This window comes from Podarcis muralis, chromosome 15 (genome assembly GCF_964188315.1).
Source record: "Podarcis muralis chromosome 15, rPodMur119.hap1.1, whole genome shotgun sequence".
In the NCBI taxonomy this organism is placed as follows: domain Eukaryota; kingdom Metazoa; phylum Chordata; class Lepidosauria; order Squamata; family Lacertidae; genus Podarcis; species Podarcis muralis.
The window spans coordinates 4632378-4652652 of record NC_135669.1 but is presented as its reverse complement, the minus strand read 5'-3'; the positions used below and the strand labels follow the sequence as shown (position 1 = coordinate 4652652).

The 20275-nt window shown below is 45.8% G+C and overlaps 1 protein-coding gene across 2 annotated transcripts in view; it reads right to left on the bottom strand.

Annotated features, from left to right (window-relative positions):
* PPP2R2A (protein phosphatase 2 regulatory subunit Balpha) overlaps nucleotides 1-5910 on the bottom strand; it is a 66879-nt gene extending 60969 nt beyond the window's left edge. Inside the window, exons 1-2 of one of the 2 annotated variants that reach the window (XM_077919667.1) lie at nucleotides 5687-5910; nucleotides 3057-3134 (exon numbers count right to left, since the gene is read on the bottom strand). In XM_077919667.1, the coding sequence (XP_077775793.1) occupies nucleotides 3057-3134; nucleotides 5687-5693 (85 nt within the window). In that variant the 5' untranslated portion in view covers nucleotides 5694-5910. The remainder of the gene's footprint in view (nucleotides 1-3056; nucleotides 3135-5686) is intronic. The other variant, XM_028708251.2, reaches the window with a different exon arrangement.
* Nucleotides 5911-20275: the final 14365 nt, after the last annotated feature.

Here is a 20275-nt window from a genome sequence, read left to right as displayed (position 1 = left end):
TTCACTCTCAATGTACCACCAAGTGAAGCCACCATTGTGGTCCGTCCCTCATATCGGTCCTGGGTGATGTATCAATACATAGTCCCAGCCTACTGTCCTCTCCTTGAAGAGGGGCCCAATTTGGCTCCCTCCACCATGCCAGCTAGGAGCTGGTGGTGCAAAGGAAAATCCCTGCCTCAACTTTCACCCTTGGCTGGTAAGGTTGCAGTGGAGAGCCTGCACATGGGACTTTCCCAGCCCCTCTTACAACCACTCTGCTAGGTTGCTACATTACGCATTAGGCAACAGTATACAGTATACAGCTGATACAGTAGCACCCCTTAGAAACTGCTGAATCCTTATGCTTCAGAAGTGGAGTTTAAAAGCTTGCCTTCAGAAGTAAGGATGCAAATTTCTAGCTCAATGCAGCGTCTCGTTTGCTCTGAGGAAATAATATATAAAGGCTCCCAGAAGAGTAGCTGTGTTTAGTCTGCTGCTGCAAAAATAAAGAGTCTTGTGGCTCCTGAAATTTATTATTTTTAGATCATATAGCATGTATAAATATACAGTGTGGTGTAGTGGTTAGACCGAGTGTCAAACTAGGACCTGGGATACTCAGCTTCAAGCCCTTCTCAACTATGAAGCTCAATGGGTGACCATGGGTCAGTCACTGTCTCTCTCAGTCTGACCTGCCTCACAGAGGGGCAGCAGTGGCATGAGGTGGGGAGAACCAGGATGTTCCTTGAATGACAATCGAGATGTAGTAAGCAGGTGCTGCTTGCAGAGGACCGTATTTCAGTGGCAGAGAACTTGCTTTGCCTGAAGAAGGTTCCAGGTTTCACACCTGGCATGTCTCTGTTTTTGTTCTTTAAAAAAGAATCGGGTACCAAGTGATGGGAAAGACCTCTGTTCTGAAACCCAGGAGAGCCACTGCCAGTCTGAGCAGACAATACTAGGCTAGATGGATAGCCTGGTACTATACGCCAATTATGCTACCAAGAAGAAGACAAAGTAAGCTGTAATTTGTCTAACCCAGGGGTTGGGAACCTCCTGCCTGTGGGCCAGAGCAGTCTTGCCAGGCCTCCCGATTTGGCCTGTGAGGCCATTGTGGCCAACATGGCCCAAGCCCAGAGTGAAGTTTGTGGACACCACTGATCAGCTGATGGGTGGCATCTACAAAGTGCTGTGGTTAAGGGCTTCACAAGACTCAAAGCCAGCTGCTTGTTGGCATTTCCTCGGCCGTGCAATGTTACGTGACTGATAAGTGAGTGGCCCCACCCACCTGCCAATCTCGACCTATGGAAGGTGGGTAAGATCCAGTTCCCCATCACTGGCCTACCCAGACTGCCGCAGTTCTCCAAGGCTCCAGGCCAAGGGGCTTTCCCCATCCCGACTACCTGTAATGCTTTTTAACTGGAGATGACAAGAACTGAACCTGGGACCTCCTGCACACAAACACAGTGCTCTATCAGAGAGCTATGGTCCCAGCCTCAGGAAAAATGAAACTAGATTATTTCAGGTTAAGACTGCAAACCTTGGCACGCATGCTTGCTTGGGAATAAGTCCTCCTCAATGCTATAAGACTGCCTTCTCAAGTGGCAGAACTATGCAATGGATCGGACTCCGTGGTGACATTCGCTAAATGTCAAATTTGCATGATGCTCTGATTAATATCTTGTATACTAATGGTGGCTGCTCCCAGACTCTGGAACTCTGGAGGGATCCCTGGAGAAGCTAGACTGGCTCCCTCCTTGTTGTCCTTCCGCCAACAGGTGAAAACCTCCTTGTTCCGACAGACTTTTGGGAACTGACTGCTTTTAATGAAAGGGCTGGTGCCAAGCTATTTTTACTGTAATTATTTGTATGTTTTAAACAAGTTTTATATGTGTGCATGTGTATATATAGTTTTAATTTTATTCATGTTTAATGGTTTTTTAAATAATTGCCTTTTCTCTGGCTTACGCAAGCCGGAGTCCAGGTGGGGGCTCCATTCGACTTCTTCAGCTGGGGGGCGCAAAGCCTCCTGCTCCCCAGCTGAGCAGCCCTGATCCTTCTCCTGCTTGCATGCATGGAGGAGAAGAATCGGGGCTCCCTCAGCCGGGGAGCGGGAGCACTTTAATGGAGCCCCGACCCCACCGCTGCCTCGTGCAAGCAGGTGGCGGGCCGGGGGCTCTGTAAAGCTGCAGTGGCCTGTCAGGCTCCTCAGCCAAGCAGTTTAAAGAAGCGGAGGGGAGAACAAGCTGTATCGCACCTCGCCAATGCAACTTGTTTCTCCCTCTGCAACGGTTATGAGGGCAGAGTGGTAAATCACTGGTGAAATCTCTGCTGTTCCTGAATCCCTCTGCCTCCACTGTCAGCTGCGGCTTTTTTCTCCCTGGGTGCGCTGGGCACTGGTAGCAGAGGGACTCAGGAGCGATGACGGTGTCACTCACAATATATCACCGAGTGAAGCCGCCATCCCAGTCTGCCCCTCATACTTGTCCTGGGCGATACATCAATACATCGCGCAGGCCTGCCTATGAAGTATAATACTTGCATGGTACCTTCTATCACATTTTCCATTTGAATACTTCAGAACTAATGGGAATTCCTAATGCTGTACTATAACCTCAGCAAAATCAAGCATGCAGAAAATTATGCCAGCCCTTCAGGTTTTGGATTCCAATAACTACAGTTAGCCCAGACAGAAAACTTCACACATGGATTTCCAAAGCCACTGTGATACAGGCTAACCAAAATACTGGATAACTAAGTATCCATAGTGCTGATTGGTAGGACAGAACATACAGTATAGCACCGGATGAGAAAGGTACATTACGTGGTGTATGTGAACAAAGTTTAATGGTGCTTTAATGTTGCATTATAGAGGTGAACCAATACTTGGAGAAGGGTCATTCCATATCAAGTGATCCAACTTTTTTTACCTCATGTCATCCAGTTTTGTTAATATTTTGTACACTTGTTGAATGATCAAAACAATGTTTAAATCTAAAATTTTAATTATTTATCTCATCCCATTTGTGAGTTATGAAGGTTTGAATTTTTTTTTTTAAAAATCAAGGGTTAATTGCTCTTACCTTCAGCTACATCGTCATCCACAGCCCCTTTCACCTGAGAAAAACACCACTGAATGTCATTCCCGCCACCTCCGGCTCCTAGAAACAAAACAAAAGTTAAACAAAAGTAATCCACACCCTGCCCATTAAACTCTGCCAGCATTCCACTCTAGTAAACAGGGATTGCTGGCATGGGGAGTCAATGGTGCTGAGAAGACAGCACAGAAATCAAGTATTTTCAAAGCAGATGGAAGAATCTAGGAACCCAATCAAACTGTTCCACTTTCACCACCCCACATCCACACACAGAGAGACACTTTTGTCGATGAGGATCAGTCCAGATTTCAAAAATCAAGCACAGAGTAAACATAAGTTTCTCTACAAACTGTTGACATCTCTCAGAACCATGTAACTAGTAAATCCAGAAACCATACAAGTTTTGAATACAAGCATGCCACTGATGTCTGCTAGAATTTCACGCAGGAAGCAAAACACTTTACTCTTCTTACCAAAGAAATTAACTTTCTGCATTCATTTTTCCTACACTGCAATTAAGCTGCTAGGATCTAGAATGAAATCATGTAATTTATCACTTAAAACAAGCCCATGTACTTATTTTAGGAACCATGCTTCACCCTCCAAGTAAAAGGCTCTAAAGAATTAACACAGAGTCTTTTATGCACATAGACAAGTATGTTAACATTCAAAGTATTTATTTAAAAGAAAAACAGGAGGACCTCCAGCCCTCAAACCTCCATAGGTTGGGTTTGAGGAGCTTTTTTGTTTTGTTATGAATAAGCTTTAAACTACCGTAAAAGATGGACCGGAGAGAAAATTTCAGGAACATTACTGCCTCAGCGGAAGACGGTGAATCATTTGAACCTTGCCACCAAAACATGTAGAAAAGACACCACCCATTTCTTCTGCATGTCATTTAGACAAAGTCATTTGGGCTGGGTTCATACAGGAAGAGAGAGAATGAAGAAAGAGCGAGCCGTCCTCAAGTCCTGAAAGATGTCAAAATGGAGCTTTCCCTAAGACATGTTCCCCCAAACAAGAAGTCGTCTCTCTGGAAGAGCTGTGCAACAGTTGCCTCTTGGCAAGGGGGAACCGAGGGCGGGTTTCCCTCTCCACACAAGGCTGAGCAACTTTAAGAAAAAAGTTCAAGTCGGGAGAAGAATGAGCGTGCCAGAAGCATAAACAACAATCAGAGCACAGGAAAATGGAAACAATCTACAAATATTCTATTCCCACCATTCTTTGTTACTTTGTGCTGACACATTCTACCATATTTAGGCACCCTGGAAATGTGAGAGGATGTTTAGCTACATGTTATATAGATAGATGTATTTTAGAAGTGCATCTCACTGCAAGAGCTCCTAAGGCAGGGGGAGCCAGCAGCCGCCTCCGGATCCTGCAGGACTCCAACTCCCATCAGCCCTGACCATGAGCCACGCTGAGGGGCTGATGGAATCAGACGCCACCTGGAAAGCAGCACGTTGGCGACCCCTACCCTAAGGCCCACATCCGGTGCTCGCCCCCAGTTTACTCTTTCCTGGCTATAGATATTTGGGTGGGGCGAGGGCTTTTAATGAAAGGACAGAAAACTCCACTTTTATCCGGGGGGGAAACTGGTGCACCATTCCCCAACATCACATTTATAATCTGCTACATTCATGGCTTTCCTCCCATTGATGAAAAAAGAAGGGCAAAACGGAGGCGTGTGGCTTGTGTTGCGAGACTGCAAGGCACAAATCTAAATACAGCTGCCCATGCGACTCTTCCCAACACAAAGCAATTAAATGTGTGGGATGTGGGTGAACGGATTCCAGAAAAAGGGACACAAATGGGACAGCAGCACATACCCTGTGCGATGAGACGGATTTGCAGCCCTTACACCCTGCAAGCTCCAGCATGCTGCAACATGGGCATCAGAGAGAACACGCCTCGCACCGCCCCACATGGAGGAAGCCCAGACTTCTCTATCTGCCTGCCAGACCCAACACCCCAGGGCTGCTATATCCCTCGTTTTGCACGCAGATTATTGCCAAGCTGCACCTCCACTCGCACCAAGCCCATCATTTGAGACATAAGCAAGGCTGCAAATGCCTCGACGCCAAAGCTTGCAGAAACACACACTTAGGGAAGGGAGAGCAGAAAGCAATGGATGAGACCCTCGGCATCACCCCCACCTCTGCCTGGGGGAAGAAGAAAATCCCTCCCTGCACGCCCATCCTTGGAGATTTCTCCCCCAACTTCGCAAGGAAGGGAGACTTTCTCTCTTGTTAGAAATAAAAGGATAAAGGGACGAAGGTGCATGGTCGAAGGAGGGAAGGCGAGGAGAAGAGCAGGGGAACGAAGACCAAGAGCAGGCATTCGTGCTTCGGCGCTTGAGCTACTGGCGGAGGACAGCAAGGAAAATGAGGATGCAATAATAATAATAATGGAGAAGCGGAGCAGATTTGCAGAGGGAAATGCATTGCAAAGGACGAGGGGAGTGAGGAAGAGGAAGCAGCCCAGCGCCTTCCCCCAGGTCAGCCTGCAAGCTCCGCCAGAGGCGAGGCCGCTCCAGCTCCCTCACCTGCCTCGGCCGCCCCTGGGCTTGCGAGGCGCCCGTCCCCGGGAAGCGCGAGGGGCTGCCGTGCCCTTACCTGCCATGTTGGGCTCCCAATGGTGGCCGGCCGGGCTGAAGCGGCCTCTCAGCTTCCCGGTGCTATCCCCGTCCGGGGCTGAAGCGGAGCGCGGAGGGAGGATGGCGGCGGATGGCGTCCGGGGGCGGGAGCGGGCAAGGCGGCTTGGCTCCCAGGGCTTCCCCCGCGCCCGGCTTCCTCTCCTGACCCAGCCCCTCCCCCCGCTCGGGTTCCACTTTCAAAATGGCGCCGGCGGAGCCGAGCGTGACGTCACCGGCGGAGGCGAGGGAGGGGCAGCGGGGGCGGGGCCTGCGGGGGAAGGAGGAGGCGCGCGCATTGGGTGGCGCTCCTGCCGCGCCCGCTCGTGGCTCCGCTGCGCTGGGGGCGCGGGGTGGGCAGTGGGTGTGGCGGGGGCGCGCTCGCCGCTTGCGATCCTCTCCACTGCGCGGAGAAAGGACGCAAAAGGCGTCCCACGGGGCCATAGCTGTCAACCTTTCCCTTTTCTTGCGAGGAATCCTATTCGGAATAAGGGAATTTCCCTTAAAAAAGGGAAAAGTTGACAGCTGTGCACGGAGCCGGTCCATATAGGGACCTCTCATCCTGACCGGGTGGCTTCGTTTTCTTCTGAATTTAAAATAAATTCCGAAAAGTGGGTGCGGTGGGACAGAGCGCTCGTCTCTGACTGGGGACTCCGGTTCTGATGTTACCTGGGAATCCCAACTGCTGGGATCAGCCTAAAGGAAATTTAGGAACACCCAGCGGCTGAATTAAGAAGGTGAGCTTGCTGGCAGGGCAAAGCGAGGCGGCTCCCTTGGGTGCAGGATCCGCAGGGGCAGCGGAACTGGCCTCCAAGGAATGCATCACCCGCTGCTGCTGCTGCTGCTGCTGTGGCAGAAACCTTGGAGCCCCTTGGAGACTGGATCTGCCACCTCCTTTGCAGCCTCTCTCTCTGCAAATAGGGGGCGCTGGTGGTCCCCTGCCACCCCTAGTGAGGAAAGGGCAGCAGGCGCTGCCCTCTGGGGTCCCCCGGGCTCTAAACCTGCCCAGCATGTTTCAGAGTAACCCCCTCCCCCCCCCCCATGATGGCCTGGATTCCCACCTCAGCTATCAGGTAAGGTTGATTTTATTGCCCCCTCCCCCACTCCAGATTTGGGGGCGGGGGCAGAGTGCCTCTGACTACCAGTTGCTTTGGAACAACAGTGGGACAAAATTACTGCGCTCTGCTTTTTTGGCTTCCCAGCAGCATCTGTTTGGCAACTGCAGGATTCTGGACTGGGTAAAACTTTGGATCTAAATCCTACAAGGCTCTTCTTAGGTTATTTTCATATTTACTCAGGAGTAAGCCTCACTGTGCTTACTGCTGACTTAAGTGCATATTGTATTGCAGCTACAGAGTACAGTCTTGTCCATGTTGACTCAGAGGTCAGCCACTGAATTCGATGGTGCTTACTCCCAAATCATTGCACACTGAACGACAGCCTTAGGCAAAGAGAGGTTAGAAACTGCCATAAGTTCTGTCACGCGTAAGACTATGATCCTTTTTAAAAAAAAAACTTTTAAAATTCAAAATTAAAACAAACATATTATCCAGAACCATATCATCCTTATTCCCCCCCATTTTTCCTCCCACCCCCCACCCACACAACCCCCCCCCAGCTTCCCTCAGTTCCAGTCTTTGATTTCTCTAAGAATGCTGTTTTCTGCATGTTACACAGTTGTGTAGATCCTCAAACTATTTAGCTGATTATTATCAATAAAAAGTTTGTGAATGTTTATTCAAAGCCAGCCAAGGAGTCCAGTTTGTTTTGTTGAGTCTTCAAATACTTTGTAAAGAGTTCCCATTCATCTTTAAATAAGACTATGATCCTGATCTAATTGCCTGCTATTCACTGGGAGAAAAACTCCCGTGCTGTGCCAATGGAAGCTTTTCTTGCATTGCAATGGAAGCTTTTCTTGCATTGCACTTGGGAAGAGGAGGCAGGATTCGGACTGGGATGGTGAGGACAGAGTTAATGACCACTCCCCACATGCTGCAGTGCAAATCTTGCTCCCCTCTCCTTCCAATGCCACTGGCTATTTATTTATTTTTTTAAAATCAAGCAGGCCAGGGAAAATTATATGACAATTTGGCCCTAAGGTTTCATTACTGTGCACACTAACTTGAGAATAAACACCACAGAGCACAGTGTGACATATTTCTTTATTGCATTCAGACCCCATTCTCCAAAGAGCTCAAGGCAGCATTGCAATGGTCCTTCAGTGCTACCACAATTCTATCCTGACAACAACCTTATGGGGTAGGTTAGGCCAAGTCACCCAGTTAGGCTGTGTGGGGATTTGAACTAGAGTCTCCCAGTCTCAGTCCAGCACTCTAATCACTCCCTCATACTGACTGTGGTATTACCTGAGAGTAGGCTGCAATGATGCAGATGAGAGGGAGTACAGCTCCACAGCTGTACAGTAGGAGCAACGATGCCATCTGCTGGAGCACCAAGGTGATTGGCAGGCTCTCCACCTCTGGCAAGTGAGTGAGGTGATAGAGAGGCTTTCAAGCTTGTTTGTGATAGAATAACACAAGCCCTCATATGGATCCTCAGTGCCCAGATCAGTGAAGGCTGTCTTTTATTTTATTTAGTTGAATGTTCTCCCACCCCACCCCCCAACCCGTGCATCTTTGCTAGTCTCTTTGCTAGTCCCAGCACACAGCCAGCCATGCTCCTGAGCCATCTTTAGCTGCAAGCACCTTTCTCACTAACAGCCTTGACCGTACCATCAACAGAGAAAGGCTTCCAGCAGAGGGCAATTGGGAAAGCCTTCTGCTGGCTTGGAAAGGGGAAAGCTCCCTGGTGGGGTCTTGTACTTAAACAGGTGCAGATTGGGCAGTGGAGCCGTATGAATCACAGTTCATAGAATTGTAGGGTTGAAAGGGACCCCAAGGGTCATCAAGTCCAGCCCTTGCAGTGTCCAAATGGTGTGTGTTCAGATTTATTATTAATTGATCATTTGTGAAGCAGCTCAAAGCAATTCCACAATACTATAAAACATATATTTAAAAATTTCAGTTCCACATCCAATGCAAATACTGGCTGCGGATTTAAAACAACTCCACTTATAAAGCTTTCTGGAAGAGGAGAGTCTTTGGCAGGTGCTTAAAGAAAAAGATATGAGGTGGTGTCTGTAGGAGACCCTCTTCTCCTGAAGAGTGCAGTGATCAGTTAGGAGCTAAAGTAGGAGCCAACTCCTAGGGGCCGTGGGGGCTTCCCCCCAATCAAATACAGTGGTACCTCGGGTTACATACGCTTCAGGTTACAGACTCCTCTAACCCAGAAATAGTGCTTCAGGTTAAGAACTTTGCTTCAGGATGAGAACAGAAACCATGCTCCGGTGGTGCGGCGGCAGCAGGAGGCCCCATTAGCTAAAGTGGTGCTTCAGGTTAAGAACAGTTTCAGGTTAAGTACGGACCTCCGGAACGAATTAAGTACTTAACCCGAGGTACCACTGTATTAGAATGACAATGCCCAAAGTTGATGAGCATTGCCATTCAAATGGTGTGTGTGCATCGTGTCATGTGATTGGTTATGCAGGACTGGGCTTACCTAGGCCCCCACAATATTTTATTTAAGTTGGAACCTCTGGAAGCTAAAATTAGCTAAGGGAGATGCTAATATTTCAGGTATCTTAGTCCCAAACTGTATGGGGCTTTGTATACCACCACTGGCACCACCTTGAACTTAGTCTGGTTACCCTGGTACCTAATTGACAGCCAGGGAAATTATTTCATCAGTGGTGTGATATGATGGCGATATTCTGCCCCATTGAGCAGTTGAGCTGCCACATTTTGCACGAGCTACAATTCCCAGCATTCATTCTGGAGGTCATCAGTGCATGAACATCATTGTTCAGGCTAGCTACCCATTGCATTTTAGATAGATTCCTTTAAAAAGGCCTCATCGTCTTTTCGGAGGTCAGAAGTAACCTTGGAGTGGAGGGTCAACAGGAGCATCTTAACCTGGGTGTAGGGGTGCACAGTGGGTGTCAAACAACATTTATTTATTTGAAATGTGTTCTGCCCTTAATCCAAAGATTACAGGGTGGAGAACAACAATGAAACAACAATGTCAAACCAAAGCCATCAGAAACCCTCTGCACAGTAACTCAGAGTAGAGCTTATAGTGTGGCTGCCCCTCTTCTATGGAGCAGCATTCCCCTCGAGATTTGACAGGCACCTACTTATCTGCACTTTCTGCAAACAATTTAAAACATTTTTGATATGACAGGTTTCCCCAGCTGGATGAATAGGCGGCTGCCACAAGGGTCTATTTTGTATTTTTATTTTTTAAAGGTCTGTTATTTTCTGTTGTCTTTCATCTATTTTTACTGGACTTTGTAAATTGCCTTGAGTCACATGTGTAGAAGGCAATTCCTTTATTAATAATAATAATAGTAATAGTAATAATTAAATAATTAATTAAAACATCTGCCCTGGCTGCCAGAATGCTACTAGGTCAGGTTCAAGGCCCTTAAGTTAAAGTACAAAGCCATGAACAATTTGATCCCAGGATACTTTAAGGATAACCTGAGCCCTTATATCCAAGCCTGATCACTGAGATCATTTGGAGCAATACTATTTGTTATCCCTCATGTTACAAAGATGGCCTCAGCCAGAAATTGGGCATTTAGAGTCACCAGTACCATGCTGTGAAGCACACATCCAGCAGAGATACAACAGGCACCCTCGCTTTTGACTTTTAGGCTTCTCTTTAGGACTGTTTTTAAATGACAGCAGGCCTTTGTAGCTCTGTAAAATTTTATTGGGTAGCCAGGCATTTTAATGATTCTTCTGTACAGTACTTTTTAGAAATGGATTTTTAAAATTGTTTTTATATTGCCCTGCCCTGATATTTTACGATATGATGGCAGTTGGGGAGTGGATGGCGGTCAATGGATTGAGGTTGAATCCTGACAAGACAGAAGTACCATTTGGGGGGCTAGGGGGGACACAGGGGGGGCTCCCTGGTCCCGAATGGGGGAACTGTGCCCCTGAAGGACCAGGTGTGCAGCCTGGGAGCCATTTTGGAAACACAGCTGTCCATGGAGGTGCAGATCTGTGTCCAGGGCAGCTGTCTACCATCTCCTTCTGGTATGCCGGCTGAGACCCCACCTGCTTGCGCACTATCTAACCAGAGTGCTGTGTTATCTCCCGCTTGAACTACTGCAATGCGTTCTATGTGGGGCTACCTTTGAAGGTGACTTGAAACTACAATTACTCTAGAATGCAGCTGCCAGCTGGTGACTGAAAGCGACTGCCAGGGCCATATAACACCAGTCCTGAAAGATCTACATTGGCTCCCAGTACGTTTTCAATCACAATTCAAAGTGTTGGTGCTGACTTTTAAAGCTCTAAATGGCTTTGGCCCTGTATACCTGAAGGAGTGTCTCCACCCACATCGTTCCTCCTGGACACGGAGATTCAGCTCCAAGTGCCTTCTGGTGGTTAACTCCTTGTCAGAAGTGAGGTTGCAGGGAACGAGGTAGAGGGCCTTCACTGGACCCATGCCCTGTGAAACACCCTCCCATCAGACTTTTAGAAGACATCTGAAGGCAGCCCTATATAGGGAAGTCTTTAATGTTTGATGTTTTACTGTATTTAATGTTTTTCACTTGTTGGGAACTGCCCAAAGAGACTGGGGCAACCCAGTCAGGTGGGCAGCATGTAAATAATAAATAATCAAACTTGGCTGCTGTTGCTGTTCTTGTAGTACTTTTAGAAATAGATAATAGACAGCCAGTGACTTTTTAAAATGTTTGGTTTGAAGTGAAGATTTTCAAAAAATTCCAGCAAACTGACTTTCATATTCAGGAGCCATTCATTTGTACATTTCTTTATCCCTTTCTTCCCCAGTGCTAAAACAATTCACCTTTTTTGTGAAGGATGGTGTTGTGAGCTCTGGTTTCTCCGTGAAGCAGAGACTGCTATGCCAGCCAAATAAACAGAGAAGGAGGTAAGCTGCTATTTTAGATGCAGATTCAGTGCACAGCAGAAAATGGCCCAGAAATATAAATGGGGTCAGAACCTGCTCTCTCAACTACCTTTTTCTTGCAAGCATAACCTGTTCACCAACACTTTTCACTTGTCTCTCCCCACTTTTGTCTTTCCTGAGGACACATTTAGATTGTTGAAATTTAGATTGTAAGCTCCTCAGGGCAGATACTGGTTTGTTTGTTTTTGCCTGTGTTGTTCTGTGCAGTTCCAAGCAAATCGTTTGTACCTCTTCAGAACTACAGAAAATCTACAGAGATTGAAACCTAAACAGCCACACAAAAACTGAGTATGCTCAGTGACTACAAAATGTTGTGTGTCTGAATGGAGTATTCTGGAGGAGGGTTCCTATTTGTACTGTAGGCAAATAACTGGCAGCCTTGTAACCAGCATTGCTCAGGAATGGGGGGGGGGGGGGGAACAAAAGTCAGTGTGGTTTTTAAATCAGTGGGTAAACTCAGAGCACTCCTGGCTCCTACTGGATGAAGAACTCCAAGCTGGATAACAGCTACAGGATTACAGTTTCTGCAACAACAAAAAACACGCACAGCCAAATCAGTACAGTACATAAGCAAGAAAAAAGTCAAAGGCACAGCAGGTTCAGTACATGTTGGAGGAAGCTAAAATGTTGATCCAACAAATGACACGCGCCCGGGTATCTGATATCTCCTGTGTGGAGCAGGAGTCAGGGCTAGGTTAAAATCAGTGCCGTTTTGAAACCTCCTGTCTGCCATCTTGATTCAAAATGGCATCCAATACATGCAAATATAGACAGGAACTTGCTCAATCTCAGGAACCATCAAGCCAAATTTATCTATGGTATCTCAAGCTGCAACTTCATAGAGAATGTAATGTTTCTGGGTCCAATATCAGTCACCAAGAATGAGGAATAGTTTACAGTGAACAAACAACTTTTCAAATAACAACCAGCACTGAAAAATCTGAGAGCACTAAAAAGGGTTGCTAGCAGAGTGATAGAATCATAGAATAGTTGAGTTGGAAGAGACCCCAATGGTAATCTAGTCCACGCCCCGCAATGCAGGAACCACAGCTAAATGCCCCCTGACAGACAGCTATCCAGCTACTGCTTGAAAATCTCCAGTGAGGAGAGTCCACCACCATCTGAGGAAACTGCTCTTACCTTAAGAAAGTTCTTCCTAATGTTTAGTCAGAATCTCCCTTCTTGTAATTTGAATCCATTGGTTTAGGTCCTGCCCTATGGTGTAGGTTTCCGCCTGTCAAGCATGCCAGGAATCAAGGCCTGCACCACCGGCAGCTAAGGGACACACCTGGGAGATGCCCAAGACACCATGGTCGAGGGTGCACATCAATCTAGCTGGCCCCTTTCCCGGCCGGACTTTTATAGTAGTGGTGGATGCCTATTCCAAATGGCTGGAGGTGGCCCTGATGCCCTCCCCCACTACCGAGGCCGTCATCTGGGTGCTGCGAGGCCTCTTTGCGACGCATGGGTGTCCTGATGTTCTTGTCTCTGACAACGGACCGCAGTTCACGTCAGGCACTTTTGATCCTTCATTTGCATAACTATCTACAGTATCCCCCTGCTGGCCCAGGGTGAGAACTTCAGTACATAACACCTTAAGTAGTAGCAGTTGCCAGGACGTTGTCCTGTTCGCCTCTGTGTAGTTCCTTACTTATTTCAGATATCGTGATATATTGATGTTTAGCTGATGGTATATTGTGATACTGAAAACCAGATACCACCCAACCCTAGTTGCAAGGATGAACCTTGTCATGCAAGAGCAAAAGAATTCTATTTGAGGCTTCCCTGGTGTCTAACCTGGAGGCTACACTTAGCACAGAATGCTGCATCACGGTTGCTGACTGGAGTGGGACCCTTTCAGCATAAATAGGCACTGGTTGCCTATTTACTATTAGACCAAATTCATGCTGCCACTCTTGATATATAAAGCCCTAAACAGCTTGGGAACCATTTACATGTTCTGTTGTTGCCTTTAGGTACCAGAGCGTGGCTTGGGGAGCGTCCCAAGGGCCAGAGAGAAGGTCTGGAAGGCCACATTTGGCATCTAAGCTTTCCCACATCTGATTGCTACAGATAATCAGACAGGTATGAAAAGCATGAGATAAACAATAATCCTGCTGAAACAATAAATTAACACCACCACCACCATTATCATCAGCCATAGAGCAAACAGGTATAGGTCAAAATGAGTGGAACAGACAGAATGGGTGTCAACTCAAAATCTTATAATGCCCATGGCAAATAAGTTTTAGCCTGGCTGGCACTCAAATTATTGCAGTGTTGGTGCCAATTGTACCCCTTTTCTGGAGGCCATTCCATAAATGGGACACGGCCACAGAAAAGGCCCCCTCATGGCCTCATATCGGACTTCCTCTAGCAATGAAGCACAGTTTAATGGGATGCCTTTGAAGTGCAAATCTTGGAATGATTTTACAGATCTGAACTGCATTCATTCTGGCCACAAATTGGATGCTGCCAAGTAATTTAGGAGTGTATCCAATACGGCCTTTCAATTCGCACAACAGGCTTCTGCTTGCACAGCAAAACTTCCCAGCCCTCTCCAGCATACTATGCAACCTCACAATTGCTCCAGAGCACTGGGAACCCTCTAGAGAGCCAGCGTGGTGTACTGGTTAAGAGCGGTAGACTCGTAATCTGGTGAACCGGGTTCGTGTCTCTGCTCCTCCACAAGCAGCTGCTGGGTGTTCCATTCACACAGAGGGCCCTTCCTCTCCATTTCTGCTCCCAAGCTCTGCTCTAGAAGATGAAGAGGAGAGTTTGGATTTGATATCCCTCTTTATCACTACCCGAAGGAGTCTCAAAGTAGCTAACATTCTCCTTTCCCTTCCACAACAAACACTCTGTGAGGTGTGTGGGGCTGAGAGGCTTCAAAGAAGTGTGACTAGTCCAAGGTCACCCACTTGCGCAGTCTTGGCAGCTACAATCCTTAGTTTCCATTAAGGGTTTTGCATGCTTTTGGATTGCCTCAAAAAGCATATAAACAGGTATTCTAAGCTGCTTCCTGCTCTGATTCTTGGGAATGCAATCTATTTTTACAAGAAGGCTCTGCTTTGCTGCCACCTATCGGAAGCCAGAAAGCTTTCCCAATATTCAAGGCAAGTGGCCAGTATATTTGTGTCATCACCACCTACACATGATGTGAGGCAGAAATTAATTGGTTATATTCTTGGTAATACTTGGAGGTTGCCAGACCTTTCCAGTGATAAAAGCTTGCTAAGGCAGAGTATGAGAAGTTTGTCTGAATCCAGTGTCCTCTGCAGAAATGCAGTGTTTCTGAAATGCAGAAAATTTGGAAAGCACCATAGACAGTAGAGTCTGCAGCAAAATAAGCACTCCAGCATAAGTTTGCGATGAGATATCATTCTTTTTATTGCTAAAAGAGATATATTTACCTGTAGATATATATTTTATGCTATAACAGTTTTATACTTTCCATTTATTCCCCCTATTTATCGTTAATCCTATGTTGTAAGCATCCCAGAAGCATTCAGTTAAAAAAAAAAAACAGAATATGCATAAGAAAATAAATATACACAACGTCCCCTGCAACAATTTTAAAAAAGCCAGTCACAGGACAGGAACCATTCCTCAGCCATATTGCTAGCGAGCCTGGCATGGTTTCCGTTTTAATATGACTTTGACATCTCCGCCAGATAGTGGGTTTTTCTTCTTCACATTCCAGTGTCACAGAAGAGAAGTACTGTCTGTATTTCATCCTCAGCTTTGGGTTTTCAGTGTCTGTAACACTTTCTGGGTTGTTTAAAATTTTTGGCTTGGAAATGTTTATTCCACTCATTTTCCAAAAATATTTTTCACCCAGAACCAGAGTTCCACTTAAAAGCTGCGAAGCTGCAGCAAGAAACCCAATATAGATGGCCATTCCAGCACGTTGTCCTGTGGGAATCGGAGGCACTCCCAAAACCTCCGGAAGCGGAATTCCTTCGTTTGTTAATACAGAATGAAGATTCCATGCAATGGAAATCAGTACACAAGCACCTGCTGCCAACTCTATGGAGTTCCGAGGCAGTTAGAATGAAGCTTGCTTTGAACGCTTGGAAGAACACAAATCATAACTCCAGGGTACTGGTAGTTTGAAACATTTGGCAACTGCTTGGAGGCAGTTTGCATTCGAATACCAGTGTCATTTTGCAACTTTTAAAAGACACTTTTTTGTTAGATGTAAGCTTATGCAAAGATTGGATGCAAAATGTGGAAATAAACACCCCAGCTGCCAGTTCCAAAGGAATGAGAGAGCAAGATTTGAAATAAACAAATACACAAATAAATATTTAGGGGCGTAGCATGGGGGGCAGGGGAGCCAAAGTCCCATGCGCAGCTTTTTTAAGGGACACGAGGGGGCATAACCAGGCACCCCCATGACAGGCTCCCTCATAAAGGCCAGAGCCACGAGGAGGCAAGCCAAGCTGTGCCCGGGTCTTCAATGGGGGAATGTGCCAACCAGCTGGAAGGGGAGGCTGGACAGCTCAAGGAGGAGGAGGAGGAGCAAGAGGAAGGAGCCATGTCCTGTCACCAAGATCTCAGCATTCTCTCCAATGATGACAGCAGACACATTTCACGTGGAGAAGTTCATACCTCCCCAGACACACCAGCCTTGCACAGCTTTGGAAAAAATTGGATGATGCCAGTCTTGCTACTTGGTACATGAAAGTGTGGGATATTGCCCTGCTGAAAAGACTAATAAGCAAATGAATGTGGCTGAAACAGTGACTCGGGACATTTGAAAACATTAAATATTTTTCCTTGGTGTAACAGGGTTTATGTTTTGCAGCCTTGTGTTGTTTAACCATTGTGTATGTTATAAATGATGCAGGTGGCGCTGTGGTCTAAACCACTGAGCCTTGGGCTTGCCTATCAAAAGGTCAGTAGTTCGAATCCCCGCAACGGGGTGAGCTCCCATTGCTCAGTCCCTTCTCCTGCCAAGCTAGCAGTTCGAAAGCACGTCAAAGTGCAAGTAGATAAATGGGTATCGCTCCAGCGGGAAGGTAAACGGCATTTCTGTGCGCTGCTCTGGTTTCGCCAGAAGTGGCTTAGTCATGCTGGCCCCATGACCCAGAAAAACTGTCTGTGGACAAACGCCGGCATCCTCGGCCTGTAAAGCGAGATGAGCACTGCAACCCCAGAGTCATTCGCGACTGGGCTTAACTGTCAGGGGTCCCTTTACCTTTTATGTTATAAATACTTATAGCCACTACCTTAGAATCATAGAATCATAGAGTTGGAAGAGACCACAAGGGCCATCGAGTCCAACCCCCTGCCAAGCAGGAAACACCATCAGAGCACTCCTGACATATGGTTGTCAAGCCTCTGCTTAAAGACCTCCAAAGAAGGAGACTCCACCGCACTCCTTGGCAGCAAATTCCACTGTCGAACAGCTCTTACTGTCAGGAAGTTCTTCCTAATGTTTAGGTGGAATCTTCTTTCTTGTAGTTTGGATCCATTGCTCTGTGTCCGCTTCTCTGGAGCAGCAGAAAACAACCTTTCTCCCTCCTCTATGTGACATCCTTTTATATATTTGAACATGGCTATCATATCACCCCTTAACCTCCTCTTCTCCAGGCTAAACATGCCCAGCTCCCTTAGCCGTTCCTCATAAGGCATCATTTCCAGGCCTTTGACCATTTTGGTTGCCCTCCTCTGGACACGTTCCAGTTTGTCTTCCACACATTCACATACCTGTGGTTTATTTATTTTGGTTTTATTTATGTCTGTATTTGTTCAACAGTTATCTATAATTGTATATATGGACTATGTATATTGTCATTAGTTCCTGTTTGATAACACTATATTTTGGCAGAAACTTTTGTAACACCTTTTAAAAATAAAAATAAAAATAATCCATATATTAAAAGTCATCAGTATTTTACAACACATTTTTTCCTAATATGCACATTTTTAATATGCTTTTGTCTTGATAGATACATTTCTGCAAAGCATTTCCCCTAATATAAGACATTTCCATATGCTATTTTCACTATTGTACAGGGACACATTACTTTTCTCCCCAAAAAACTCACCCTCCTCATTTAATCCCCACAACAACTCTGTGAGGTGGGTTGGCTTGAGAGTGAGTGACTGGCCCAGGGGTCAGCAACCTTTTTCAGCCATGGGCTGGTCCATTGTCCATCAGACCATGTGGTGGTCCGGACTATATTTTTTTTTGGGGGGGGGGAATGAATGAATTCCTATGCCCCACAAATAACCCAGAGATGCTTTTTAAATAAAAGGACACACTCTACTCATGTAAAAACACGCTGATTCCTGGACCGTCTGTGGGCTGGATTTAGAAGGCGGTTGGGCTGGATCTGGCCCCTGGGCCTTAGGTTGCCTACCCCTGAACTGGCCCAACGTCACCAGTGAGCTTCATGGCCAAGTGGGGATTTAAACTCTGGCCTCCCAGGGTCCTTTCCCAACACTAACTGATGCACCACACTCAGATGGAGAGCTGCACTGAAAAATTCAGAGAAGTGTGGAATTTCAAAGGGTGGCTGTGTTTCAGTTTGCATGTTGCCTTGGAAAATGTGCATCAGGTAAGTTTAGCTTTGAATGCAAACTGACTCAGATTTCTCCCTCATCTCTCCTAGCCCAGCATCCTGCTCCCACTGTGACTGACCAAGGGAAGTCCAGGTGCTGTGCATGAATGCAGTAGCCCCCTCCTGCTCCCCAGTGACCCTGGAGACAACAGTCAGCCATTGGGGCCAGGAGCCACTGACAGCCTTACTGGCCAGTTTACCTCAAGCAGGTTTCAGCACAGCCACTCCCTCTGAATTGTGGTTCTCCTCAGCAGCTGCCTAATCTGTGCGGTTGGGCTGCCACCTGAGACCATTTTTATGCATTTGAATGGAATGTGTCCTTTCCTATGAAAGTTCTTCTGGCACAACAAATAGGAGCCATAGGACTCTTTTTGAGTCTGCCCAGATGTTGTTTTATGGAGCCATTTTATTGTGGGGGATGCAGATGTTTTCCCTCAAAAGTGGTGGTGGTGGGAACCCAGCACTCAACCCAATGCAGCAAATTAAATTCCAATACTGGGCCAATATATGTCAAGTTGATGCACATTTTAATACGTGACTTTATTTTATAATGTATATTTTTAACTGATGATTTTATTTATATTCTGAATGTTTTTCTTAGGTCAGCTTGTTTTTATTTTCCAACTGTTATGGGTAATTGTAATGTATATTTTATGTAAACCGTTTAGAGGCATTTACAATTAAGCAGCATATAATTTCTGTTAAATAACATGAATATATATATAAATAAATGACCACCTTTGGCTAGCACTTCCATCAAACTGCCACTGGCAGCTATTGGCAAGTGCCAGTGATCTTACCAGCGAGCAAGGACTAGAGATGGAAGGATCCATCAGTTTTGGTTTCTTTAAGTTTCTCACTTTTCCAATCTTAAATTCAGATCTCCATGTTCCCATATTAATTTGCATTTTTTTAAAAAAAGAATGTCATCTTGAAAATTCATCAGCATTTCATTCTTGTATGCAATTTTACCTAATATATTTAATTTCACATGCTATTCTTCCAAATGTATGCATTATTGTGCATGTTACATAGCTGAAGAAACTGTAGAATTCAAAGAAGGGCAAATTTTGAAGGATGGCTTTGTATCTGTTTGCATGTTGTTTCAGAAAGTATGAATTAAAAACTTGCCTTTAAATGTGAAGGGAATCAAATTTCTTTTCCATCCCTAACACTGACCTAACTATGGATGATGGGTCACAGGGCAGTGGCTCAGCATTTGCCTTGCACACAGTTGCCAATTTAATCCCTTAATCCCTGGTGGGTCTGGGAATGCCCCTGCTCTAAAATCCTGGAGAGCCACTGCCAGTCCGTGTAGACAATACGGAGATGTATTTTTATGCACACTTTACCCTGGCATATGTTTTTTTGGTACACACTATTTAGCATAATAATAATAACAATAATAAAACATATAGAAGGGTAAAGTGTACATAAAAATATATCTCCATATTGTCTACACTGACTGGCAGTGTTTGGAATTCAAGGACTTGGTGTTGGGAAGGGGTTTGCAAGAATCTGGAAGCTTTATGATTTTTTGTGACCATTGGGCCACTCTGCTGTGTGTTTTTTTAAAAAAAATTCTGGGTTTGAATTTCTGTGTGCTGGGTGGCTGGGGGAACAGTTGGGGAGGGGTTTGCAAGAATCTGGAAACTTGTGTGTTTTTTTCTGAATTTTTATGATTTTCTGTGACCATTGGGCCACTCTGCTGTTTTTTTAAAAAAAATCATCTGGGTTTGAATTTTGAAATGCTCTTTATAGTATGTGTGACTTTAAAGAGCACTTAATAAACTCTTGTTGTACCAAATTTGGCTTTGTTTGAACTTTTTTTGACCATAGGAACGCATTAATTGATTTTCAATGCATTCCTATGGGAAACCGTGCTTCGCAAGACGAAAAATTCGCTAGACAAAAAAAACTCGTGGAACGAATTAATTTCGTCTTGCGAGGCACCACTGTATAAGAGTGGAACAGGCTGCCTTGTTAGGCGTTTTTAA